Consider the following 25860-nt stretch of genomic DNA (forward strand, 5'->3'; position numbering starts at 1 on the left):
AAAGGAAATAAAGTGAAGTTGGTGGAAGTTCTTTTTGGATTAGTTGTAAATCCATGTGTTTTAAATTTTCTAATCAAACTTTTGCTATATTAGTTAGAGATACCCCCGACCACGAATGTTTTTAAAAAAAACACACATCAAATTGTAAATGACAAAACACAAATACCTACTTTTTATACCAATAAAGTACATCGAGTCATGGTTAGATAGATGTGTATCATAAGTTTTTGTTGATTTATAGAACAAGAAAGAGGAATGTAAGTTGGAACACGTGTGTATGTGCCGACGACGACGACCCACGTGCCGAACATTCCGTTGAGGTTACATGTTGTACTTGTACGTTGTTGCTGTTTTATTGGAGATAGTCAGATTTAGATTTAGATTATATGGATGGTATCATCATTTCATTTTGCCTTGCAAACAATACTTGGTGGGGCACATGCTTCCTTGATTCCTTCCACTTTCATTTCTCTTTTCTCGTTTACTCTATTTCTCTTTTCTCGTTTACTCTTATTCACGAGACATCTTTATCACAATAGAGGAGCCAAACGGCACACAGTCATGATCTGATTATAGAAAAATGGACAAAAAACTAAAGGTTAAAGATGGTGATAAAAGAAAGCAAAAGAAAACGACCGTTGGAGCTCGTTTACCCAAAATTCATATCTCCGCAACTAAAAGGATTTTACTTTGTGTAAGATCTGGCCCAATCATACTTATCTTTTTCCTTGAATCTCTTATGTAAAGTTGTGTAGCAATGCTTAAAAATTGTTGGACCTATGAGGCATATAGAACTTAGAGACCCTGACAAAATTGAAAAGAGAGATCAAAACACAAGGACATTACATCCAGATTTGCCTGTATCCATCTAATCAAGGGTTACAAAAAAACTTCAGAGCATAACAATAGAAGTGAAGGAGTCAAAGAAGTTGAATTCATCAAATTAAACTTCTTCAAGATTCATAGATGCTAAGTACAGAGAGCAAACTAAGTCAAAAGTCATATTACAGAAGATGATTGAATACTGGTGGTGTAAAGTAAAGTAATCAAAGGCTAAGATCTGCCAACTGGTTCAAGAGCCTCAACAGTGACAATGCTGTTTCCTCTAATCACCTGCATCCAGAAAATATAATATGTTAAAACAGAACAGATGATGGATGAATACATCCAGAACATTCTGTGAATTCCAAAAGTGAAGACAAAGAGAGATAGAGAAAAACGTACCACCATCCCAATGTCAGTCTTGTCATCACCATTGACTGCAACAGTGTTATCCACAACAAGATTCATGAACTGATCAAACCCACGTAGAGTTCCAACTACCGTTCGGTTGGCATTAAGCTTAACTACAATTGGAGGGGAAACACACAAAAAAAAAATGAGACAATAACTTCTCTTGACCATACCCAGTTACCAAAACAAACATGACAACAAACAAATGTTCAATAACAAAAGCATAAGGAGAGTGTACTATGGACTATGTATACTTGTTCTATAGATAAGACTTGAAATGGAATACATATCTTCACTAAACATAGCTCTTAGGTTCAAGCAAATCACAGCAAGAGACTAGGTAAAACACTGAAACACTTTAAAAAGAAAACAAGAAAAAAAGAGACAGATGGGAGCTTACTTTGGAGTTTCTTGTCCATATACCTGACATTACATGAAACAAACGAAGAACAAAAATTAGAAACACGAAGCTCGATTTGAAACTAAAACATCTGGACGTAGAGAAAAATCCCAAACAAAGAAATACAAAACAGAGAGATTAAAGTAGCGGAGACAAACTTACTTCTTGAGATCCGGAGGCTGACCTGAACGACTCATACTTGCTGATTCGGAGAAGACGAAGAAGAGATTTAGGGTTTTTTTCTCAGCTATGGACACACTCTTTTGCTCTAATTCGATTCCACAAAAATTAAAACAAAAACAAAACAAAAGAAGGAAATAAAGTCGGTCTGGAAATTCTAGAGGTTCGGCATCGTTTGAAGGCCCAAATCGCTAAAAGGCTTGTTGTAATATGATTTATATAAAATAAAAACAGATGGGGTGTTCCGAGAATCGAACTCGGGACCTCTCGCACCCGAAGCGAGAATCATACCACTAGACCAAACACCCTCTGTGAACAATGGGAGAATGTAGACAATTATTAACCAAACCTGAATTATGAAGCCAAACTTGAGTTTTAAACCATGATCTAACCAAGATTTAAGGCAGCATTTCTCGTTCATGTCAAGTCACATATATAAGATGTATACAAAAACAAATAAAAGTTCCAAATTCCAGCATGTTTAACTCGCTTGGAAGCAAACAAAAAAAAAACAGACCTGGTTTTGGACACTTCTTTCTGCAGTTAACCAGACCTGTGTATCAAATGAACCTTTGGAGCTTAAAAGAAACAAAAGGAACAGCTCTAATCAAACAATCTCTCCGTTCGTACGTACCCAAAGTAAATTGTATTCACCACACATCAACTCTTTTTCATTATAAATAATTGATTGCATTCTAGTTGAACTATTGATTTCTAAAACGCATTATGCTAACAATCTAGCTTTGTTTGGTTACAGATCCATGACAGAAAAACATTATCAAAAACTGCATGCGAATTTCTAATCTGGTTTGAATAGCACCCATCTCATAAGGGATCCCGCAAACTTCACATTCTATGATCTGAAGTTGAAATGAGATTAAGAGAGAAATGCAAAATAGCAATACACCAAATAACAGTAATACAAAGTGATCAATCACTCGCTATCATTTTTTTTCTCATTACCAAAAAACTCCAAATACAAATGTCGAAGAAAAACACAGCTTATAACGTTCTTGAAGCAACTGGAAAGATAAACCGGAGAGAGACAAAACTAACTTCGAAGTGTACCCAAGAAAATACAGATAGAGTCAAGGGCACAATTGAACGATGATAGGCCACATCATGAAATCAGAGTCTTCTTCCTCTTCGTCCACCCTTTCGGCGTGTACTGTCTGTGGGAACCGGAGTCACATCCTCTGCAAATTACATTCAAGAAAGATTCAGTTTGCATAAGTAATCAAAAGTAACAATTCGTCCACACTAAACAAAGTGAGAGAAAATCAGATTCTATATGTTACCTATACGACCAATCTTCATGCCAGAACGGGCAAGAGCTCTGAGAGCAGACTGAGCACCAGGACCTGGAGTCTTGGTTTTGTTTCCTCCAGTAGCACGGAGCTTCACATGAATGGCTGTGATGCCAAGCTCCTGTAACACATGACATTAAAGATTATTATCATCCAGAATCTCAATGTCATTAAAGACAAAAAAACATGAACATTGACTAATGGTCTAACCTTGCATCTTTGAGCAACATCTTGAGCTGCCAGCATAGCAGCATAAGGAGAGGACTCATCACGGTCAGCCTTCACCTTCATTCCACCTGCAAATTATTTAATTAAAAAAAAAGATTCAGATCGCATTTGATCATTGCACTGCAAAGAATAGAAAGGATACATACCAGTGATACGAACGAGAGTTTCCCTGCCGGACAGATCAGTCACATGCTGCAACAAAAGTGATTTAAGGCAATGTCATGAACTCATTTCACAGAAGGTATAATCATAACGAACTGTGAATCTCAAAGAGCAAAAGCTTACAATGAAAGTGTCATTGAATGAAGCAAAGATGTGAACAACACCGAACACTTGCTCTCCTTCACGAACAGTAGGTCCAAGAGTCACAGTCTCAACCTTTGGCTCCTTAGTCTTTCTCTTAGACGACTATAAAAGAGATATAGAAAGCAAAACACATTTGAGAAACAAATTGTTCACCACTGGTCTAACCCTTATCAGACAACCCTTGAACTAAGAACCAGACAAGCAAAGGTCAATATCGCATATAGCTGAAACATAAATAACATCATTTGACTCACCAATTACAGAACCTAGTAAATGTGGAACATTAGAAACTAGCAAAACTTAGTGAAATAATCTCATCGCAGATCTAAGTTCCCTACATACTAACGCAAGAAACCAAATTCTCCCGAAGAAACAAGTGTTTGGAGGAGAGAAAGAGCTTACCATCTTGAAAAATGGATGAGAAGAGACGAAACGCTTAAGGTTTTTGGATGCTCAGTGGTAAACAAGAAGGAAGAAGACTCTCACGGCGCTACAAATCGTCTTTATAAATTAGGGTTACTTCGGAGTTCCCCTACTAAATGACGTAAATACCCTCAGCCCTTTTGATTACCCAATACGTCCTCGTTTTGCTTTGATTATGCGAAAATCATTTAAATAAATGACACTTTAGGCTTAATTCTTCTTGATCTAGTTTTGTAATAAGCAAGTAATTTGCTGCAAATTTGATATTCTGTGGTCTTGAGCAATTTTAACATTGATCGTGCTTGGTCTCATGATGAGCAATTTTTTTTTAGCATGTCAGTTAAGAAAATGTTGGAATAAGGACCAAAATATAGAAGAGAAGAAGAATTCATTAATACTACTTTTGAATTCATACAGAAACATTATTTCTTGGCAAGAATCATAAACCTTTACATATGGTAAGAAGGTAATAGAGAAACTAAAGATGCAGAGTTTGCAAGACGGAGACTTCTTCATTCAAGACTTGTTTAAGGATCAGACGACAAAAGAGACTTGGCTGGTGAAATCAAAGCAACAGCACCTCTTCCAAGTTTTGAATACTTCTTAAACACACCTTGTAGTCTGCTCTCCTCAACACTCGAGTGAATGAAAGCTAAAAGCTTTGAGCAATCCCTGGTAACACATACACATATAGAGATATTAGTATGCAAAACATAATGAATCACAAAGTTGTTTGTAAGAAAGACGAAGACTAACATGAGCTGAGATTCAGAGTAGCCTGTGTGGAACTTCAATGTATCAGTCCAAGCAGGAGTCTTGTTCAAGGTGCATCTGGCTGTGTAGACAGCTGACGCAGCAAGCATGGAAGGACAGAACATCAAACTGTCGTAGTGCATCAAACCCAACTCAGCAAGAAAATGAGCCATGCTCTCCAATTTCGGATCAGAACCTGAAGCTTTGATGAACCTCACAAGAAACACATATTGTGTTGGAACTGTCAAGTACCATTCCAGATTCGCCAATATGGTTTTCTCCATCACTAGAATCTGTTTGCTGATGTAGGAGTTATCAGTCACGTATACCAAATCATTAACCTGAGGAGGCCAGATCTCTTCGTACTTGGAAGCAATGAGCAAAGCACTGATACCTACAAGCTGTAACTCTCTTCTAGGCACAGGTTTCAGAGACAGGAAACGATCAATGATGTTGACAGTGAGGTAGAGAGTCTCAGGGGAGAGATCAAACTTGACGTGAACTTCTACAAGCCAATCTATAAGGATAGTTCTCATCTTCTCATTAATCTCAGGTTGTGTATGCATATACATCTGAGGTTTGCTCTCATTCTGCAACCAAAGAACAAAACAACATGCTTAATTAAAGAACCATTCAATTAACATATCCATAAGCATTATCAAAAGAGGGTTTCACTATAAGTACCTCAACTTCTTTGTAGAAAGTGTATATATCCTCAACATATTCCACAGCAGCAAGATCATTATCTTTGTCGACAGAATCGATATCCAAAGTTTTAGAAGCAGCCTAAGTGTGTGTATACAAATCAATCAGAACATTGCACAATATATGATTTCAGTATGTCAAAACCAAAGAATTAATCAAAGAAACTAACCTTGCTACGAGCATCGAGAACCGAAGAGTATGTAACTTTCTTATGAGACAACACAGTCGCATCACTTTTCTTATTCTCTTTAGCTTTTGCAACCTCGTTTGTATCAGGACTAATCACAATGACTTCAATAGGTTTTGATGGCTCCCGCTTATCACCGCCTCTTGCTTTCTTTTGAACCGCTCTTACAACTTCTTGTTTCTTGGTAACAACAACTTTAGATCCATCAAGAACTGGATCCTGCAAAGGAGAGAGAATAGGAAAAAAAAGTAAAGAGTCAAGAATCATATAACAAGCTCTGAGTCACAAGAGCATCTGATAAGGAAGAATAAAAAAGAGACCTTTTTATTAGCGGCGGCGGCGGCGTTTTCTAGCAACTGAGCACGAAAGTTGCGAGTCATGGGACGATTGATCTTTCCTCCATCAACACCGGGAAGAGAATCGATGTTTCCTATGTCACCAAGAGCACGGCGGTTCTTGGGTTCACCTGAAATTTTCACATAAAGCAACCGAATCAACAACGGAATTGGTCAATTAGGACCAAAAGAAAAAGAACAAAGATTGATCGGCGAAACAAACCTCTAACGGGTTGAGGACGAAGAACAGGTCTAGTCGCCATGATCTTTTTTTCTCTGTCGGTGTTTTTCAAGACTCTGTTTTTTCTTTATTGTATGAAGCTTTAGAGAGAATCTGAGAGTATATGAGAAGAGGGATGAGAGAGATTGATTAAAGGGGAAGAGATGAGAGGAGCGGAGCCATTAAAGCATAATTTGGCAACGGTCAAATGTTTAGCGGGATTAGATTTCTAGCCGTTGGATGATGAACTTCTAATCTAACGGTGGATGAGTGCGTTTTGTATATTTGTCTTTCTTTTTAACCCGTTCCAGGCGTTCTCTCTCTCCCAAGTTACCGTTGGACTGTAACGAAAAATTCACACTTTTTTTAAATGACCTGTGGGAGTTTTAATTACAGGTTTATTTCTTTCCATATAATGACAAGGTTTGGAGTTTTAATTTGGTCGGATTATATGAAGATTCTATTCTATAACTGTTCTATCCATACTCTCAGAATTAGGTCTTTTTACCTAAGGAAAATAACATATTTACTCTTACCGTCTCTATCATTTTTTTCTGTTTTTTCTCTCGACCACAACGGTGCTTCTCTGAATTTTTTTTATTTGTTTTGTTCATACGGTGACACAATCTGATTTTCCGGCGATAATTCTTAATTTTTAATAAAGAAAACTAAATCCTAATAGGATAACATCTAATGAACCCAAGGGTGCCAATTCAAACTTCCAATTCATTTTCACATCTAAACCAAATTAGAAAATTAAAGCATATGAAAGACTTTGCGCGTAAATCGTCAATAAAGTAAGAATGAGCAAGTTCATAAAGCAAAAGCAACCAAGTTTGCAATACCAAAAGGAAAAATACAAAATCAATCATCAATCAAGTTCGCAATGATAAAAAGACAAATCCAAAATCAAGAACAACAAGCAATAACACGAGAACATATCACTCGTTAGCGGCATCATCGGCGCCTCCATCAGCAGCCTCCAGGAATGACGCCAGATCAGCGACAGGAAGCGGAGGCACCACAACTCCATCCACCTTCGCCTGAAACTCCTCCTGGCTAGCTGCGAGGCGTGACATCCTACCCTCGGGAATTGAGACGCCCCTGTTAATCAACTTCTGAAGACACAGCCTAGTCCCGTTCACTTGACTAAGAACGAGCAAGTGGGGCTGTCTCTCGCGCGTCGCAAACACGTGCGTCCTCAAACGGTCAATACGCTCCTGATGCATCCCCATCACGAAACAGGCTTTGCGTGCTCCTGCTCCCCGTGCTCATCCCGCGCTTTCCTAAGTTGTTCCGACTCGGAAGTGAGCTTTTGCTAGGACTGCTTTAGAGAAGCCGTCAGCTCCTTGACAAGCGAAGCATTCTCTTTGCTCGATTGCTCAGTCTGAACCAACGCCTCTCGAACAAGCGCGGTCTCCCTCCTAGCCACACGCACCTTATCTTCATATTCACCAATGCGACGCTTCGTCCTGCTTATTGCCTGAAACATCAAGGAAGACATTTAAGTTACGATTAAGCAAAATACAAATCGACGCCACTGAAGCTAGGCGTAGAACTCGTCAGTAGATTCTAACCAAAAAGAGCAGAAATACAAATCGACGCCATTGAAGGAGCAAACTCTAACCTGAATCTGCCAAACAAACTTAATTGTCTTCTTTGATGTTTCAGGCAATAAGCTGGACGTACCGTCTTACTGGTGAATACGAAGATAAGGTGCGTGCGGCTAGGAGAGTGACCGCGCTTGTTCGGAAGGCGTTGGTTCAGATTGAGCAATCGAGCAAAGAGAATGTGGCGCTTGTGAAGGATTTGACAGCTTCTCTGAAGCAGTCCTAGCGAAAGCTCACTTTCGAGTCGGAGCCACTTAGGAGAGCAAGGGATGAGCGTGGAGAGCATGAGCGCGCAAAGGCTGCTGTCGTGATTAGGACGCATCGGGAGCTTATTAAACATTTAAGGACGCACATGATTTCGACGTGCGAGAGACAGCCCCACTTGCTCGTTCTTAGCCAAGTGACCGGGAATAAGGAGTGTCTTCAGAAGTTGATTAACAGGGCCATCTCAATTCCCGAGGGTAAGATGTCACGCCTCGCAGCTACCCAGGAGGAGTTTCAGGCGAAGGTGGACGGAGTTGTGGTGTCGCCGCTTTCTGATAGTGATCTAGAGCCATTCCTGGAGGCTGCTGATGGAGGCACCGATGATACTGCTAACGAGTGATATGTTCTCGTGTTATTGCTTGTTGTTCTTAATTTTGGATCTCTTTTTATCATAGCGAACTTGATTGCTGATTGCTTTTGTATTTTTCCCTTTGGTATTACAAACTTGGTTGCTTTTGCTTTAAGAGTTTGGTCATTCGTACTTTATTGACGATTTTCACGCCTTCTCCCTCTGATGGACTCCACCAAGCAAGACACTCCACATTAGGTTTGTCTAAATCGTGCTCGAGCGAACAGTACTATTGGTCTCCTAACTCCTTCGAAACTTCACCAAACATATCGTCTCTCGGAGACATGGCGCAAGACCTTGCAAAACCAATTATGCAATCAATCAGTGATGATGGTGCATAACACCTCTCCAATAACGACATGACACTGATATACAACAATGCGAGCCACAAGCTCCACACCTTCAAGCATGTCACTCCACGCCTCGTATCTACGCCTCGTATCAAGCCGCTCCACGCCTTGTATCAAGCCGCTCCACGCCTTGTATCAAGCTCCACATCTTGTATCATGTTGCTCCACGCCTCGTATCGTCGCTCCAGGAATCATATCAAATTGTTCCACGCTTCGTATCATTTCGTTCCATGCCTTGTATCATGTCCCTCCACGCCTCGTATCAAGTCACTCCACACCTGTTTTGCAAGGTCTTGCGACGTGGCTTTAAGATACAGCATTTCAAGCCACAAGCTCCACACCTTGTAACATGTCACTCCAAGCGTTGTATCAAGTCGTTGAATGTCTCGTATCATGCCGCTCCACGCTTCGTACCAAGCTCCATGCCCCGTATCAAGTAGCTCCACGCTTCAAATCAAGTCGCTCCACGCTTTGTATCAAATCTCTCCACGCCTCCTATCAAGCTACACACATTGTATCATGTCGTTCTACGCCTCGTATCATGTCGCTTCACACCTCGTATCAAGCCGTTCTACGCCTCGTATCAAGCCGCTCCACGATTTCAGTTCGTATCAAGTTGTTGCACCCCTCATATCAAGTCGCTCTACGCCTCATATCAAACGCTCTACGCCTCGTATCAAGCGCTCCACACCTCTTATTAAGCGCTCTACACGCATACTCATTACAATCTCAATAAATCCAAGGCTCCGACAAAAACAGACGAACGAGACGAGGGGACAACGTTAGGCGCCAAGACCATCACACCTTCAGATTCTTCGCGCCACGGCTCCATCGCGCCGAGACCATCACGCCTTCGGACTCTGCGCACCACCTTTTTGTCACGCCAAAGCCTTAGATGTTTCACAAGCCTCCAAATCAACAACCCATCACGCCAAGATCCACGCGTCACGACCAACCGAGCCTGACATTAACATTTGTGCCACAAACCAGTATACCAGGATGACTACAGCCACAGAATTGTTTGGTGCGGCACCTAACGACCACGAGATTGTTCGGGTGGCGCCTACTACCAGGATTGTTCGTTGCGACGCCAACGACCACGAGATTGTTCGATGTGGCGCCTAACAACTGCATATTGTTCGATGCGGCGCCTAATGGTTGTAGATTGTTCGGTGCGGCGCCTAACGGCCACAGATTGTTAGGTGCGGCGCCTAACGGCCACAGATTGTTAGGTGCGGCGCGGCCGCAGATTGTTTGGTGCAGCACCTAACAGCCGCAGATTATTCAGTGCTGCGCCTAATGACGCAGGAAAAGCCACAGGATTGTACGGTACTGGCGCCTAACAAACGCAGGATTGTTTGGTGCAGCGCCTTACGGCCGCAGATTGTTCGGTGGTGCGGCGCCTTACGGCCGCAGATTGTTCGGTGCTGCGGCGCCTAACGGCCGCAAATTGTTCGGTGTTGCGGCGCCTAACGGCCGCAGATTGTTCGGTGCTGCAGCGCCTAACGGTCGCAGATTGTTTGGTGCTGCAGCGCCTAACGGCCGCAGATTGTTCGGTGCGGAGCCTAACGGCCGCAGATTGTTCCGTACGGTGCCTACGGCCACGGGATTGGCTGGTGCGGCGCCTACGACCACGGGATTGTCTGGAGCAGCGCTACAGCCATGGGATTGTCTGGTGCGGTGCCTACGGCTGTGAAATTGTTTGAGGGAATGTCCAGTGCGGCACTTACGGCACCTTTGACAGAGGGATTGTTTGTTACGGCAGCGGGAATGTTTGGTACGGCGCCTTTGACAGCGGGGTCGTTTGCGCAACTCCTTTGCTATTACTTCTAGGGCCCTGTGTTTTTCAATGGCGTAATCCGAATATCAGATAAGAAAAATAGTTATGTAACAAAAAGTTTTCGATCAAATCTCATCGTTATAAACAATGTCCTTAACCAAATAGTACTCAAAAGTCTTTCATGGATAATTTTGGAGAATCGGGAGAGATGTCAGATAAAAATTGCCAAATAGAGTTTTTGAGCTCATGATGAAACCATTCGCACATCTAATTGAATCCTCATTCATCATCATAAAACCATTCCTCCTCCCAAAAAAAAAAAAAAAAACGGCGAGGTCAGATAAAATGCCAAATAAAAGTTTTGAGCTCAAAATGGAGATACTAATCTCCATTCGCACATCTAATTGAATCATCATCCTTCGCCGTGTTTTTTTTCAAAAAAAAAATCAAAGAAAAAAACAAGTTCTATTTAAAAAGACAAGGAGCGATCGGAAAACAATTCGTCAAGAGACAATGGAGATGTATATAAAAGAGAGACTTAACAACAATCCTAGAAGACGACGGCTAAGTCACTGAATAGCTTCACGAAGATATATATATATACATATGAACTAGGGTTGAGCTCCGTGAAATTACGTTCTACCCTTATGAGGCTTATTGTTGTTAGTCCATGGGCTTATCTGAAGGGCCTTCGGACGTATATTAACTCTTTTCAATTTTAAAATCAATAAATAATAATTCAACTCTGTTATTAAAGTCCAGCTTGGTTGCAGAATCAGATTGAGCAAGATCGGTGAAGTTTGTGGCATGGAGTCATAAGCTACTCTGTTTTTAACTTATTCCGGTTTGTTTTTCAATTTTTCAGCTTACTCTGTTTTTGTCTCTGGACTTTTCATTTCAATTATTCATATTCTGAGTTTAAAAAAAAAAAAAAACACCAAAACAAGAAAAAAAGAGGTTCGAAAGGATGAATTCAAGTCTAGGCCCCTGGTGATGCTCACACTGACACATCAAGTCAAAACGTGTGTTGCCTTTGTCCACACTAAACCAGTGGTCGTGTTAGACATTGAGTTAGCACACCTGGGTATACTCTGGTCGGTTACTAGTAAGGATAAGGATTCTAAGTGTAATTTTGGTTATTTTGGTTTTCAGGTGGTTTTGTGGTCCAAAGCTCGCTAATCATGACATAGAAGAGAATAAAGCTCAAAACTAAACTTCAAATATGAAAGAAGGTTTTGAATGTAACAGAGTTTACTGCACGAAGTATCTCTCCCAGTAAAATCAGTATCATTAAGCTTCTTTAAATAAAAAAATAAAAACTCATTAATCGCATCTCTCTACTTCGACATGATGAACTCATGCATCAATCTCATCTAAAAACTGACATGGACAATTAAAAACATGCAAAAACAACCTTCTTTATAAAGTAGCAAACACAAAGTAAATTATTTGACTACAAGTAATCTTGTTCACAAGGAAGATGATACAAGAAACAAGTCAAGAGCATTGCAGATGTAACTACTTAAAAATAATTTCTTTCTTTCCTTTTGCCTCGTTGATTGATTCGTAGTTGCAAATAAACTGGGAACTTAGGAACAGAACAAAAGCCGTTTAACTGAGATATCCACCTTCTCCAACATCGTAAGCTGTTTGGCCGCAATATGTCTCAGTCCATTTAGATCCGCGGGAATCGAAAACCATTGTGGCTTTCTTCTCTACGTCAATGAAGAAGCTCCCAAACCATAGCGACTTTCTTCTGTTACTGTTACTATCGTTTTATAATTTTCTATATCACGAATCCAATCCTAATTAGCGAGGGTCTTCTTGAAGAATCCAGACTGTTGCGATTGAGAGGTGTGACAGACCATCTCAACATATTAGGGATTTACTCTCGTTTCTTGATATGCAAGTACCAAATCTACTTTTTGCTTCCTTAATTGTTCATGTGCATGAAAGTAAGACTGCAGCAGATTTAAAAACCAAAACTTATAATCCTGCAACGAAAAACTGTTCCCTGAACATGTGAAACCACATATTTTGGCACTTGTTTCCAGAAAACATACACAATGATGAATACAACTTTTTACACAGACACTGATTGATACAAAGCTTTACAAAAGAGTGAGAAGAACACAACTTTCCTAACCACTTTTTTTTTTTCTCGGGTTCATAATAACTCATACGAATCCAATTAGTAAATCACGAGCAACAAGACTCTCTGTTACCTACCAGTCATCATCAAGACTAGCCCGGTGAAAACACATGACAGTGCAAATGAATATGAAGAACGATGTGAATTCTATGAGCATTGCACCGGTCTCGATCATATGTGCGTGCCTTAGGATGATTGGGATAGCCAGGCTCCCCACTGTCGATGCTCCCGTCAAGAACTTAGCTGCATCTATCCACCTGCGTTTAAACGACGAGCAAATTTGGTAATCGATGTTTCATCATGTAAGTCGAAGTAGCAGTAAAGTCTCTTTAGTAACTAACCCTCCACCGTCCCGACTAGTAAGAAATTGGGTTGAGCCTCCTCCAAAAAACATACAAGGCATAGGCACCACTACATACATGAGTGCTGATAGCATTGGCCACCAATTACCATATATCGCACATGCCTAACCATGATAAACAAATAGTTAGCGCTAAATTTCTCAGATGACTATACCATGTGTTACTTACTGCATGGTACGATCAGGTACAACAAGGGAATAACAAAAATATGAAAAACTGATCAGATACGTAAATCTGGTGATCCCTTCTCTTCTTCTAATCGAATTGCAACAAAAAACAAACTAGACCTATATACGGACATCATGATAGAAGTTGACGATAGAAGATGCTTGAGTTTAGAGAAGTTGTTCAGAAAGTAAGTCGTTTAGTCAGTTAGACACTGAGTTAGCACCTGCATCGGCTAAGGAAAAGGAACCCAGCTTAGCATATAGTCATATACTAAGGTCGGTTAGTGTGGGAATGTGATAAGGATAAGAATTCGAAGTGTAATAATTGACATACAAGAGAGTGAAGCTCAAAACTTCAAATATGCAACAAGGATTGAATGTAAAAGATTTTTACTTGAGAAAGTATCTAGCCCAAGCATAAAATAGGCCAAGACTCACAACTCTGTTTGGTAGACCAACCAGGATACAAAAGGAGACCAGTATACTAAGCTCACAACCTAACAGCAGAACTTCAAGAGCTATAAGATAAGCAGACTGCTATATAGAAACGTACCAGGATCTGTAGGAGGATACTAGATGAAAACATGAAAGCAAGTCCAGCAAGTCTGTGAAACCACGAAATTATAAATCTGTAAGATCACGAGAACTCATACACTCGGATATAACAAGTCAAAGTAATCAAAAGAGCTTCAAGTCTTAAAACTTACACTGTACCAAAAACAGCAAATTTGAGCATTCCAGGAGCAATCCACATATGAAAATTGAAAAAAGAAAGAAGCAAAGAATGAGTGAGCTTGAACGTTTCAAAAAACCCTAGCTCACAAAATTAACAAATCATGGAGCAACTCAAACGAACCGAAATCTGAGTAATTCAAGACTCAAATCTAAAACGTACGGGAGAATATGAACATGGAACAAATCGAATTGAATCTGATTCGATTCCATCGGGAAATGATACTAATATGAAAGAGAGGTGATTAGATTTACCTTCGATGGTCATTGTCATGTCGGCGAATGGAAAAAAGTTTTGATTACCGGAGATCGAGTCTTGGTTGATCGCCGGTGACTATTAAAGAGAAGGCGATGATTTCGTTGTCGCCCTTTGAGAGAGAGAGAGAGAGAGAAGCAAAGCAAAGGAGTCGCGATTTGGGAGCAAAATCAAAAATCATTGTCTGACCGGCCAATATTGGTTTTCTCTCTCTCGTAATCGATTTAATCCTTTTGGTTTTGCTGGTTTGATTTGGTTATTATTGGGTTTCAGAATTGTGATTTTGATATTAGTTTACTCCAAATAAAATTATTAAAAAAGTAAGTGAAGTGACATCATTGTTTTATTTTAATTTTTTAAAAATACGATCAAAATTACCGAGAAAAAATAACTCATTCATATATAAGAAGAATGTTTTTATAACTGAAGATTTTGAACCAGTTCATACCAATCATTCATCAAAATATATGAAATGCTGAATAGTTTTTTTTTTTTTGTAATTCTTGAAACAACAATTAATTAGTCGAGTTGATTCGTTTCCATAAAATTAGTTAGTGTATATGTGAATCCAATATTATCATGTTATCATTTGCTTAGTGCGTTCATGTCTGGTGGATGATTCAAAAGTTTTCATTATGATGCCATTGTGATTTAACTTTACGAACTTTTCTGTAATGTTAAACCCCAAATTCTAAACCTTAGTTTAATAATAAGAGAAGGTGTTACCTTATTCTTCCTCAAGCAACGTGTGTTATTTGAGTTTTGCTCCCAATAAGTAAGGTGTTATTTAAATTTGGCTCTTCCGTTTTGGAGAAAGTCTTTCTGAGTAAGCTGTAATAGCATAGTCCATTAATTTGACAATGAAAAAAAAATAGCATAGACTGTCCAATTATTTTACAAGGTGAGATGACATAATTGCAACAACTAGTTGAGAGAGTTTGAGACATGGAGGAGGCCGACATGTTCCTAACTATTCAACACCTACTTGTGATACTTCTTTGCTCTGTTGCCCACTTGTCTCTGCACACGAGGGTGGTTTTTTTTTCACAATTTGGACGTTTAATCGCAATTACTTCAAATTAGTATTATTTTATTTGTCCAAGTAAACAAAATGGTTAAATCTTTGAATATTTTTACTGATGATTAAAACATTATGTAGACACTAATTTACTAATCAAATTTATCTAATACCATATCAATCCGTGAGTTGAAGTCAGAGTTCAAATCAATTCCTACCAACTATATATGGACCTCTACTATTAAGTATTAAATCTTAATTTGACTATAGTAAACATATTAACTTACAAAATTTACTCAATTCTATATAAGCCTAGATAACCTAGTAGTTATAATTGTTTTTAACAGGAAAAACAATATTATTCTTACCAGCGGATCAGGTTTGATCCCATCTACCACAAAAACTGTTTACTTTTTTTTTTTCTTGAGGTCAAAAATCAGTTTTTTTATATTTTTTTACTAATATTCTTTCGAAGTCAACTACAGGTGAGTAATTGAGCAAATTATAGACATGTCAATAATTCCATCTCCATCATCTATCTGACTGCAAGAGAACTAGAGAAATAAGAGTTTTTTTTTTTTTTTTTTTACACATAGAGATTGATTCATATAAATCTAGTCCATGAAAAAAAAAAAATCTCCTAAATGGTTGGATATAGATTCTCATTTTTATTTCTATGAAATATACATTCATATATTCTTTTCACATATCTTGGGTTATTTATTTTTCCTTTTTCTTTTTTCCTTTTGGCAAAATAATTACTATTGTCTATTTTGTCATGTTGTATTAAAAAAAATAAAAAAATAAAAGGAAATTATCATCCAGCCGGAGTAAACATCTCAAAACTCCCTCTTAGAGTAAAACAAATCTCTTATCTCGCTTTCTATTCTTCATACCCTCACCTTTTCTAATAAGAGGTGGTGAGACCATTTTAGCCTTACAATTTAATTGATTTAGATTAAATTTTTTTGAAAAAAAAATTAACCCATCTCTCTTTCGACCCGAGAGAAACCCGACGTGTAAGTTCTCATTCCAGCCGCCGGCGATTCTTCCGACGTCGGAGCTCCCACTGTTGTCGTTATTAACCAAATCGAGTTGAATCAAGTTGTTCGTCGGAGCTCTCTTTCAACCCGAGAAACCCGACCTGGTTACTCACCTCTCAACCCAGCCGCCGGCTATTCTTCCGTCGTCGGAGCTCCTACTGCTGTCGTTCTTCACCAACTCGACTTGAATCAAGTTGTTCTTCAAAATGCAGGTGCGTTACTTCTCATTAGAGTAGCTTTTTGTTGAAATTGTTTTTGATTTGTAAATTCAGAAATTCAATTGGATTTAGATCGAAGAAAGCTTAGCACATTGGGTGTTTTACAAAGGTTTATTGGTCGATTGAGCTATCTATTAGATAAGAAATGGATTTGGCTTTCGATTAGAACTCGTTTACCATTCGAGTCGATTTTGATAGGAGAGAGAGAATGTGGTGAAACTGGTAATACTGGTATATTTAGTAAAACTAGTAAAACTAGTAGTAGTACTAATTATGATTTTTTTATATTGGTTGGTTTGGCAGGATACAATATGCGAGAACGTCAGCCTACATTTTAAATTTGAAGGACGCATGTATAGTATAATGTTCAAGAGGAATATAACATTGTTGATGTTAAAAGCAAGGATACAAAGGAAGATTGGGTTTGTTGAAAGTAACGTTCAGTTGCAGCTGAGCTACAAGCCACTACTGGTAGAAACAGTTGAGCATTGTGAGCTTAATGATGATGAGGATGTTAATGTTTATCTAGACTCTGTTAATTATGAGAAGCGAAGATGTATGTTGTTTGTGAATGTCATCCCTTCTGAGCCTCAGCCTGAGCAAGTTCCCATAGCGCCCACAGTGCCCACAATGCCCATAGTGGACCAAAGTTCTGTCGGTATGAACTTTGAAAACCAACATGCGAAGGATGGTGAAATCGGACCTAACGCCATTGTTGTCTACGTAGGCAAAGAAAAGGCTGTAGAGGGTGATTCTAATAAAGAGGGTGAAGCTGAATCACGTGATGAAGGTGATGAATATACTGAGCCACGCCCTGTTGTAGAACCGGGTAAGTATATTGAACCATGAGATGACGGTTTGGATCTGACTAAACTTCAAGAATTTCCAAACAAGAAGGCATTGCAAGATGTGGTGGATAGAGCTTCATTCGCTAACTGTTTTAGTTTTGAAATAGTAAAGTCGGACAAGGTGCGTTATGTGGTCAAATGTCCTAAAGAAGGATGTAACTGGGGTTTACGAGGTGGTAGGATTCGAGATACAGATATTTTCTCGATTAGAAGGCACAACAAGATGCATACATGCTCTCGGGCTAGTCAAAGTTCAAGCAACAGTAAGAGACAAGGCACTCCAAAATTAGTTGCTTCTCTTTTACATGGTGATTATCCAGGGCAAATGGAAACTCCACCTCCGAAAATTATCATGGATCTTGTCAAGACAAAATTAGGTGTTGATATATCATATTCCACGGCGTTGAGAGGGAAAAATCAAGCTGTTACTGATTTGAAAGGTAGCCCAGAAGAAAGCTACAAGATGCTGCGATGTTATCTGCACATGTTAGAGAAGGTTAATCATGGTACAAGATCATATGTGCATTGCAATGAGAATAATAAATTCATGTACTTGTTCATAGCTTTGGGAGCTAGCATTGAAGGATTTAAAGTCATGAGGAAAGTTATAACTATGGATGCAACTTTTCTAAAGAACGGATATAAGGGTGTTCTTGTTTTTGCGTCGGCTCAAGATCCTAACCGTCACCATTATCCCTTGGCGTTTGGTGTTCTTGATGGTGAGAATGATGCAAGTTGGAATTGGTTTTTGGAGATGTTGAAAACCGTTGTTGGGGATTCTTCTGAAATAGTATTTATGACTGACAGAAATACAAGTCTCATAAAAGCTATAGCTAATGTGTATCCTCTGGCTCATCATGGTTTTTGTATATGGCATTTATCCCAAAATGTGAAAGGTTATGCTCGTAACGTGAACAAAGACGTTGTTGCATGGAGATTCATGGAGTGTAGTAGGTTTTACACAGTGGCTGAGTTCAACATTGCTTACGCATCTTTTACGACAAGATATCCTTCTGCTGCCAAGTATCTTGAAGAATCTACCCAGAAAGAAAGATGGGCACGATGTGTTTTTCCAGGAGATAGATACAACCTAGACACAAGCAACTGTGTTGAATCGTTGAACAGTGTATTCAAAGATGCAAGGAGGTACTCCTTGATACCCATGCTTGATGCAATACTTAAAAAATTCTCTGAATGGTTTAATGAACATCGAAAAGATGCTGTGTCTGGATCAGTCGCAAATAAATTGGTGCCTTTAGTGGAGAACTACTTACATGATTTATGGGCAACTGCTGAGAAACTAAAGGTGATAGAGCTAAATGGTTTCGAGCTTGAATACAATGTCATTGACAGTGACGGAAAGCCTTATTTGGTGAAGTTGCGATTGAGAAGTTGCAGTTGTAGGTTTTTCAATATACAAAAGTATCCTTGTGTGCATGCATTGGCGTCTTTCATTACATACCAAAAATATGGAGGTAAGGATTTCGAGTTACATGAGTTGTGTTCTAAGTATTATTGGACGGAGCTGTGGGCAATTGCATATTGCAGGACAATTTATTTAGTACCTGATAAGTCTCGATGGGATGTCCTAGATGACGTCCAAGATATGGAGATCATACCTCCGAATCGGAAAATAAGAGGGGGAAGAAAGAAAACAAAAAGGTATGCATCTGCTGGGGAAAAACGACCAAAAACTCGACCTAGGACGCAGAATAAAAGGCGCCGGAGACAAGGACTCCAATGGTTGTTATTTGGAGATAATGTTCATGTTTGATTCACCTCTTCATGTATCAATTGTGTTTTGTTTGAAACTTAATGTAAAAATTGGTTTGAAACTTAATCTGAAACTTAATTTGAAGTCTATTAATGTTTTCTTCTTTCAACATGTGTATATAATAGAGTATAACTGGCACAACTAAGATAAAACTGGTAAAAATAATAAAATTGGTACTACCTAAAACCAATACATATTGTATAATACATGTGTATAAATGTTCTACATAGGTTTCTACTATAAGTGAATAATTTTCGAAAATCTACTAATTTTAAATTATTTATGAAAGAATCTCAACAAATGTTTCCCTAATCTCATTCACTGCTCTTACAACAAAATCATCGATACCTGCAGCATCTTCCCCGAGTCTTTTGTATGGCCTACAATGATGCTTCCTAAAAAGTAGAGAACCGCCATCTTCAACCTATCACGAGTACGATCTGGTTGCATTACCATTAGCTTTCCCCTCACATCTTGAAGTGTAATCTTTTTTTTTCGTAAAAAATACTTCCTTCGAAACTCGATACCGCCGGCTTCCTTGTAATCAAGTGGATAGCACCGACAATCTAATCCAGACATCAACGCATGTTCTCTCAGACCATACCGGATTGGAACACCATTCACAACAAACCATGCTTCCTTCTTTTTTTCGATTTTAGCCGTTCGAAGTAAGAGCAACCACATTCCCATAAGCTTGTGGTTTGGTTCCCTTGGCATGTGGAAAATGTGCTTGAATTGTGGATGTTTCTCAAACCAATCCCTCTCAGAACTAGTCAATGGATGCTCTAATTTATCCAGCGTTTCCACAGTTTCAAAAATATGACACCTTGTCGATAGCTTGATTTTCTTGTTGTACTGACTAGGCTCAAAGTGCATTCCTAAAGGTTGCATCGCTTCTATTTCCTCCTCTGATTCCTGCAACAATATCAGTTTTACATGAGTTATACCAGTTATACAACAACTAGTTGTACCAGTTCTACTAGTTCTACACCACCTAGTTGTACCAGTTCTACTAGTTCTACACCCATTAGTTGCACCAGTTCTACCAGTTCTACTAGATCGATTTCAAATTCCAATTCAATTCTGAACGAATGACACAGACTTGTTGTACTTACACTTGCATCGTTGTGCTCCTCGTGCTCCCTCTCACTTTCGCTTGTACTCCTTCTCGAGTTACCTGCCGAGTTCGAACTTCCCTCCTTATCTTCTTCTTCTTCTTCTCCTTCATCGTCTTTTTCTTCTGATTTTTCTCCTTCATCATTTTCTTCTTCCCCTTCATCGTCTTTTTCTTCCCCATCTTTACCTTCTTCTCCTTCATCGTTTTCTTCTTCCACTTCATCGTTTTCTTCTTCCCCTTCATCGTTTCCTTCTTCTCCTTCATCGTCTTTTTCTTCCGATTCTTCTCCTTCATCGTTTTCTTCTTCCCCTTCATCGTCTTTTTCTTCCCCTTCTTCACCTTCTTCTCCTTCATCGTTTTCTTCTTCCACTTCATCGTTTTCTTCTTCTTCTCCATCGCTTGATTCCACAGAAGTAGATCTCTCGTTATCTCCTCCTTCTTCATCATCTTCTTCTTGATTACTTGATTCCGGAGTACCGGATTTTGCTTTCTCTCCTTCGTTCGCATTTTCTCTTTCGACCACCGGATTGGGTTCCTCCGAAACTCGACTTTCACTTTCTTCTGCCACCGTACTCAAAGCTCTCTCTCCTCCTACTGTCGCCGGACTCAAACCCGACACACCTACTTCCGGCGAATCGAATTTTGCTTTCGAACCACCATCTCCTTGTGAGATCTTCTTCTCTTTCAAACGCTCACTCCTCCTCACACGACCCCCCTTGTTTTCACCATCTTCTTACTCGATTTTTGGTTGATTGAAAGAAAACGAGAAAACCCTAGTTCTACAGTTTCACCCAAATCGATTCGAGTTTCTCGAAGAAAGACGAGAGAGAGCGGTTTTAAACATAAATTTTACAGTTTTTTTTAAAAGATACCGATTCAGTTTCTCGGGTATTAGATCCGATCCGATTTCTTTTGGTTAGACCCAAGTATTCTTGGTAATTATCTTAGTTTTCTTTGGATACTAAAGTAAAACACTGATTTCTTAATTTAAAAAAAAAATAAAAAAATAGACAAAAAAAGATAGAGATTTTTAAGATTGTCAGAAATGTTTTAGGGAGTTCTGAGACGAAAACCCATCCAGCCGTGAAAAAAAAAAAGAGACAAGCCAGGAGAGAGAGCTAATCTGAGTCGTTGCCTCTGTCCACTGGCTCGGACCGACCTCGTACCTCTTCGCGCTTTGTCCCCGAGCTTATTATATAATAGAGGCTACCCTGTCGCCTTCTCCGGCTCCGCTCCCTCCATTCACGGCCAAGCAACGACTCCACCGCTTCGGTTCTCTGAGGTTTTTAAAAATCCCTAACTTGCTGCTACTGATCAACGCTTTCTCGAGGAGCGAGGGGCGGGGGATCAGCTTCTTCTCCTATGTCTCCTCTACTCACAGCTATCATACTTCTCTAGCCCACTCGATTTTGTCGTCTCTAGCGGCTGTAGAGCTTCGTCGTCACTACAGAGTCAGGTTCCTCTTTCGTTCAGGCTTTGCGGTAAGTTATATCGTTAAACCCTAATTATCGCAACTTGGTTGTTTTCTTTTACTCTCTTGTTCAGATGCATTCTCTTCTTAATCGTTTCTTTTAGTTTAATTCCTAGGGTTTATATCTCAAAGGTGTGATCTTTTTGCACATTTCTCCACTTGTTTGATCTTAGGGTTTTGTTGAATTGAATGTGATGACTTAGAGTTAATACTGTTAAAAGATCAATTCTTTAGCTTCATACTTTTTTCAGCAGTGGAAGACTTAATCTTTTCTCACTTTTTATTGATTCTTTGCTGTGTTTGTTTCCTTGAATCTAGACAAGCTGTTAGGTACAAAAATGGTTGGGTTGGAAGATAATACTGAGAAAGAGAGGTCACCAGTGGTAGAGAATGGTTTCTCCAATGGACCTCGGTCATCTCCTAGTGCAGGTGTTTTGTCTCCATCACAAAAGGCCATTCAGGGGAACGACACACTTTCGTATGCCAATATTCTTCGGGCAAGAAACAAGTTTGCTGATGCGCTTGCTCTCTACGAGACTATGCTGGAGAAAGATTGCAAGAATGTTGAAGCTCACATTGGGAAAGGGATTTGCTTGCAGACGCAAAACAAAGGGAATCTAGCTTTCGATTGTTTTTCTGAAGCAATCAGGTTGGATCCGCATAATGCTTGTGCCCTCACCCACTGTGGTATACTCCATAAAGAAGAAGGGCGCCTCGTAGAAGCTGCTGAGGTGTGACATTTACATTACCTTCTAATAGTCGTTATTTGAATTTCAGGGTGCTGCATTAGTTAGGCTTTAAAACTTGCTAACTCGGTGATATGCATTAGATTTCTTTTTCTAGGCAAATCAAATTCTAACTATTATTAATCATCATATTTTGCACAGTCCTACCAGAAAGCACTGATGGCAGATGCATCATACAAGCCAGCAGCAGAGTGTTTAGCAATTGTTTTGACCGACCTTGGAACTAGCCTGAAGCTGGCTGGGAACACCCAGGAGGGAATTCAAAAGTATTACGAAGCCCTTAAGATTGACCCGCACTATGCTGTAATTTTTCTGATCCTCTACCATTTCACACAGTTGATACCTTTTTACACTGTTGATACCATTTTACATTGTTGGTACCATTTAACTGATTCTCTAATTTCATTACGCTGTAATTTCGTTATGCAGCCTGCATATTACAACTTAGGTGTTGTATACTCCGAAATGATGCAGTATGACAATGCCTTGAGCTGCTACGAGAAGGCTGCACTTGAGAGGCCTATGTATGCTGAAGCGTATTGTAACATGGGTGTCATCTATAAGAACCGTGGTGACTTGGAGATGGCAATCACTTGTTATGAGAGGTAGCATATCTGTTATTTCATTGCTGAGTTTCGATTGGTTGCTTTCTACTTAGTTGAAGGTATAAGTGTGGCACTGATATTTCTTCTTCTGCCTTTAGATGTCTAGCTGTGTCTCCAAACTTTGAGATTGCGAAGAACAATATGGCCATAGCTCTTACAGATTTAGGAACAAAGGTAAGAATCCGTAGCTTTTATCATAATTTTGGTAACTTAAGGATAACTTTTGTAAGGGGCGCCTTCTGGAAAATTCATTATAAACTTCATTTTATTTAGCTGGCTTTTGTACTGTGTGTGCTTTTTACTTAAGTCACGGCAATGGCATTGGAATATGTTTCTGTTCTCTACTACAGATTTTCACTTCAAAATTTCGGTTTGCTGTTTACAGTATCTTAATCCTACTTTTACCATTGGTGAGAAGCTGTGGAGCTGCGAGTACATCTGACTTGTCAATGATATTTCAGGTTAAACTTGAAGGCGATGTGACCCAAGGAGTGGCATATTACAAGAAGGCTCTCTATTATAACTGGCACTATGCAGATGCTATGTATAATCTTGGGGTAGCTTATGGTGAAATGCTGAAGTTCGACATGGTATTCAATTTGTGTTTTACTCATTTCTGTTAGTCAGTAATTGTGTGCTTGTTATTCGCGTTATTATCTTCTATTCGCCACAGTACTTTGATCCTTCTCCCCATGTTCTTTTAATTAATTAAAAACTACAAGAACATGGGCTCGGAATGTAGATCCCTATATATTAGAATGAGATATGCAGCCAAAGAATGAAATATATCAGTGTCATGATTGCGTTCTTAATGTGCAGGCAATTGTCTTCTATGAGCTTGCTTTCCACTTCAATCCACATTGTGCTGAGGCTTGCAACAATTTGGGAGTACTTTACAAAGATCGTGACAATCTTGATAAAGCTGTAGAGTGTTATCAGGTATTATTTTTGCAGATATCTGCAGCAATTCATGAGAATTTCATTGTGTTCGATGGCTAATAATATATCCAACCTATGTAGACGGCTCTATCAATCAAACCCAATTTCGCGCAGTCGCTTAATAACCTTGGTGTCGTCTACACAGTCCAGGTATGATATAGATTAAGGGTGGCTTACAGTTTTCTTAATTGAATCTCCAGTATCGATAGAATGCCAATTCCTCTGATATTACAGGGGAAAATGGATGCTGCTGCCAGCATGATCGAGAAGGCCATCCTTGCAAATCCGACCTATGCAGAAGCTTTTAACAACTTAGGTTTGTTATCTAATCTTCTGTTCTTTTTGACCTTCCCTGTGTGTAACTTCCTTGTGTGTAACCAATGTTTGGAAATTTTGTTCCTTCTAGATTTAGATTTTATGTTCATGTCCTTTTCTTTTTCCTACCTCCCTGGCGCTAAGGGTCGTTTAGTGTCTGTTATAACCATTTTCATGGTGCGATTCACATGTAGGTGTTCTTTACAGAGATGCTGGAAATATAACTATGGCTATTGATGCTTATGAGGAATGCCTTAAGATAGATCCAGATTCCCGCAATGCTGGCCAGGTATTTATACTTTAGCATGCTCTTCTTGATATAAGGTTGAAAGATATGTGTTTAAAACCTGCCTGTCTCTTATGTAGAACCGATTGCTTGCCATGAACTACATAAATGAAGGACTCGATGACAAACTATTTGAGGCTCATAGGTATGCACATATATTATTAATAATGTAGATTTGTATTATACTGCTTCTATGGGTCTTACAGTGAAAAACTCTTATGACCACAGAGACTGGGGTTGGCGCTTCACAAGATTACACCCTCAATACACTTCATGGGACAATCTGAAAGATCCAGAGCGACCTATCACCATTGGATATATCTCACCAGATTTCTTCACTCATTCAGTATCTTATTTCATTGAAGCACCCCTTACGCATCATGATTATACAAAGTACAAAGTGGTGGTTTATTCAGCGGTAGTTAAGGTAGGATTTTTACGTATATAAATACATTTTCCCTCAAAGCAATATATTTTCTGTTTTCTCGTGGCATTTTCCCCTTTAAGCAATCCTTGATCTCTCACGTTTTTGCAGGCAGATGCAAAAACATACAGGTTTAGGGATAAAGTGTTAAAGAAAGGTGGAGTTTGGAAGGATATATACGGGATAGATGAGAAAAAGATAGCAAGTATGGTCAGAGAAGACAAAATTGACATTTTGGTAGAACTCACTGGTCATACGGCAAACAACAAGTTGGGAACAATGGCCTGCAGACCAGCACCTGTTCAGGTGAGAGAACATATAAATCTATCTCATTTTGTTTTTTTGGATATTTCCTTTGACTTTCCATTTCAACTTTACTTTATTGTCTAAAATACCAGGTTACTTGGATTGGCTATCCAAATACTACGGGCTTGCCCACTGTTGATTACAGGATTACGGATCCGTTGGCTGATCCATTAGATACCAAACAAAAGTACGTACTGGTTCATGATGAAATTTTCGGGTTTTGGGAGTGATCCAAAGATAAACCTTAGTACTTTTGATTTATTTTGTGGATTTGATTGCAGGCAGGTCGAGGAGTTGGTTAGGCTTCCAGAGTGTTTTCTTTGTTATACACCTTCCCCAGAGGCTGGTCCGGTTTGTCCAACACCTGCACTTTCCAATGGCTTTGTCACGTTTGGTAGTTTCAACAATCTCGCAAAGGTTAGATATTTTTTGTCCTTGGACCATTCACACC

General features: G+C 39.3%; 5 protein-coding genes and 1 non-coding gene across 7 annotated transcripts in view; 1 reads left to right on the forward strand and 5 right to left on the reverse strand.

Moving 5' to 3' along the window:
- LOC104773518 (probable small nuclear ribonucleoprotein G) lies at positions 854 to 1938 on the reverse strand. Its single transcript, XM_010498181.1, has 4 exons — positions 1796 to 1938; positions 1634 to 1656; positions 1225 to 1346; positions 854 to 1113 (listed from the first exon to the last, which is right to left on the reverse strand). Exons 1-4 carry the CDS (start codon positions 1828 to 1830, stop codon positions 1054 to 1056), a joined length of 240 nt encoding a protein of 79 aa, XP_010496483.1. The 5' UTR covers positions 1831 to 1938; the 3' UTR covers positions 854 to 1053.
- Positions 2050 to 2121, reverse strand: TRNAP-CGG. The gene has a single exon. It is a non-coding gene; the product is annotated as a tRNA-Pro (tRNA).
- LOC104773597 (40S ribosomal protein S14-2) lies at positions 2691 to 4158 on the reverse strand. The gene is made up of 6 exons (XM_010498273.1): positions 4057 to 4158; positions 3634 to 3756; positions 3495 to 3540; positions 3331 to 3416; positions 3112 to 3241; positions 2691 to 3009 (listed from the first exon to the last, which is right to left on the reverse strand). The coding sequence occupies exons 1-6, from the start codon at positions 4057 to 4059 to the stop codon at positions 2942 to 2944; spliced, it is 456 nt and encodes a 151-aa protein (XP_010496575.1). The 5' UTR covers positions 4060 to 4158; the 3' UTR covers positions 2691 to 2941.
- Positions 4563 to 6711, reverse strand: LOC104773678 (cyclin-B1-3-like). The gene is made up of 6 exons (XM_010498353.2): positions 6281 to 6711; positions 6043 to 6188; positions 5705 to 5941; positions 5515 to 5616; positions 4834 to 5420; positions 4563 to 4749 (listed from the first exon to the last, which is right to left on the reverse strand). Exons 1-6 carry the CDS (start codon positions 6318 to 6320, stop codon positions 4605 to 4607), a joined length of 1257 nt encoding a protein of 418 aa, XP_010496655.1. The 5' UTR covers positions 6321 to 6711; the 3' UTR covers positions 4563 to 4604.
- On the reverse strand, positions 12602 to 14488 carry LOC104773761 (vacuolar protein sorting-associated protein 55 homolog). Of its 2 annotated transcripts, none has more exons than XM_010498499.2 (4): positions 14299 to 14488; positions 13865 to 13916; positions 13124 to 13248; positions 12602 to 13039 (listed from the first exon to the last, which is right to left on the reverse strand). In XM_010498499.2, the coding sequence occupies exons 2-4, from the start codon at positions 13895 to 13897 to the stop codon at positions 12856 to 12858; spliced, it is 342 nt and encodes a 113-aa protein (XP_010496801.1). In that variant the 5' UTR covers positions 13898 to 13916; positions 14299 to 14488; the 3' UTR covers positions 12602 to 12855. The 2 variants fall into 2 exon arrangements, with proteins under 2 accessions (XP_010496801.1, XP_010496746.1); XM_010498444.2 differs by lacking the exon at positions 14299 to 14488 and adding an exon at positions 14019 to 14273.
- The window catches only part of LOC104773878 (probable UDP-N-acetylglucosamine--peptide N-acetylglucosaminyltransferase SPINDLY), a 7274-nt gene continuing 2789 nt past the window's right edge, over positions 21376 to 25860 (forward strand). Inside the window, exons 1-15 of the mRNA XM_010498559.2 lie at positions 21376 to 21798; positions 22107 to 22519; positions 22676 to 22837; positions 22964 to 23139; positions 23238 to 23313; positions 23601 to 23729; positions 23959 to 24078; positions 24160 to 24228; positions 24313 to 24394; positions 24588 to 24682; positions 24760 to 24824; positions 24908 to 25106; positions 25215 to 25409; positions 25502 to 25596; positions 25691 to 25826. Of these exons, the coding sequence (XP_010496861.1) occupies positions 22127 to 22519; positions 22676 to 22837; positions 22964 to 23139; positions 23238 to 23313; positions 23601 to 23729; positions 23959 to 24078; positions 24160 to 24228; positions 24313 to 24394; positions 24588 to 24682; positions 24760 to 24824; positions 24908 to 25106; positions 25215 to 25409; positions 25502 to 25596; positions 25691 to 25826 (1992 nt within the window). The 5' untranslated portion in view covers positions 21376 to 21798; positions 22107 to 22126. The remainder of the gene's footprint in view (positions 21799 to 22106; positions 22520 to 22675; positions 22838 to 22963; positions 23140 to 23237; positions 23314 to 23600; positions 23730 to 23958; positions 24079 to 24159; positions 24229 to 24312; positions 24395 to 24587; positions 24683 to 24759; positions 24825 to 24907; positions 25107 to 25214; positions 25410 to 25501; positions 25597 to 25690; positions 25827 to 25860) is intronic.

This window comes from Camelina sativa, chromosome 1 (genome assembly GCF_000633955.1).
Source record: "Camelina sativa cultivar DH55 chromosome 1, Cs, whole genome shotgun sequence".
In the NCBI taxonomy this organism is placed as follows: domain Eukaryota; kingdom Viridiplantae; phylum Streptophyta; class Magnoliopsida; order Brassicales; family Brassicaceae; genus Camelina; species Camelina sativa.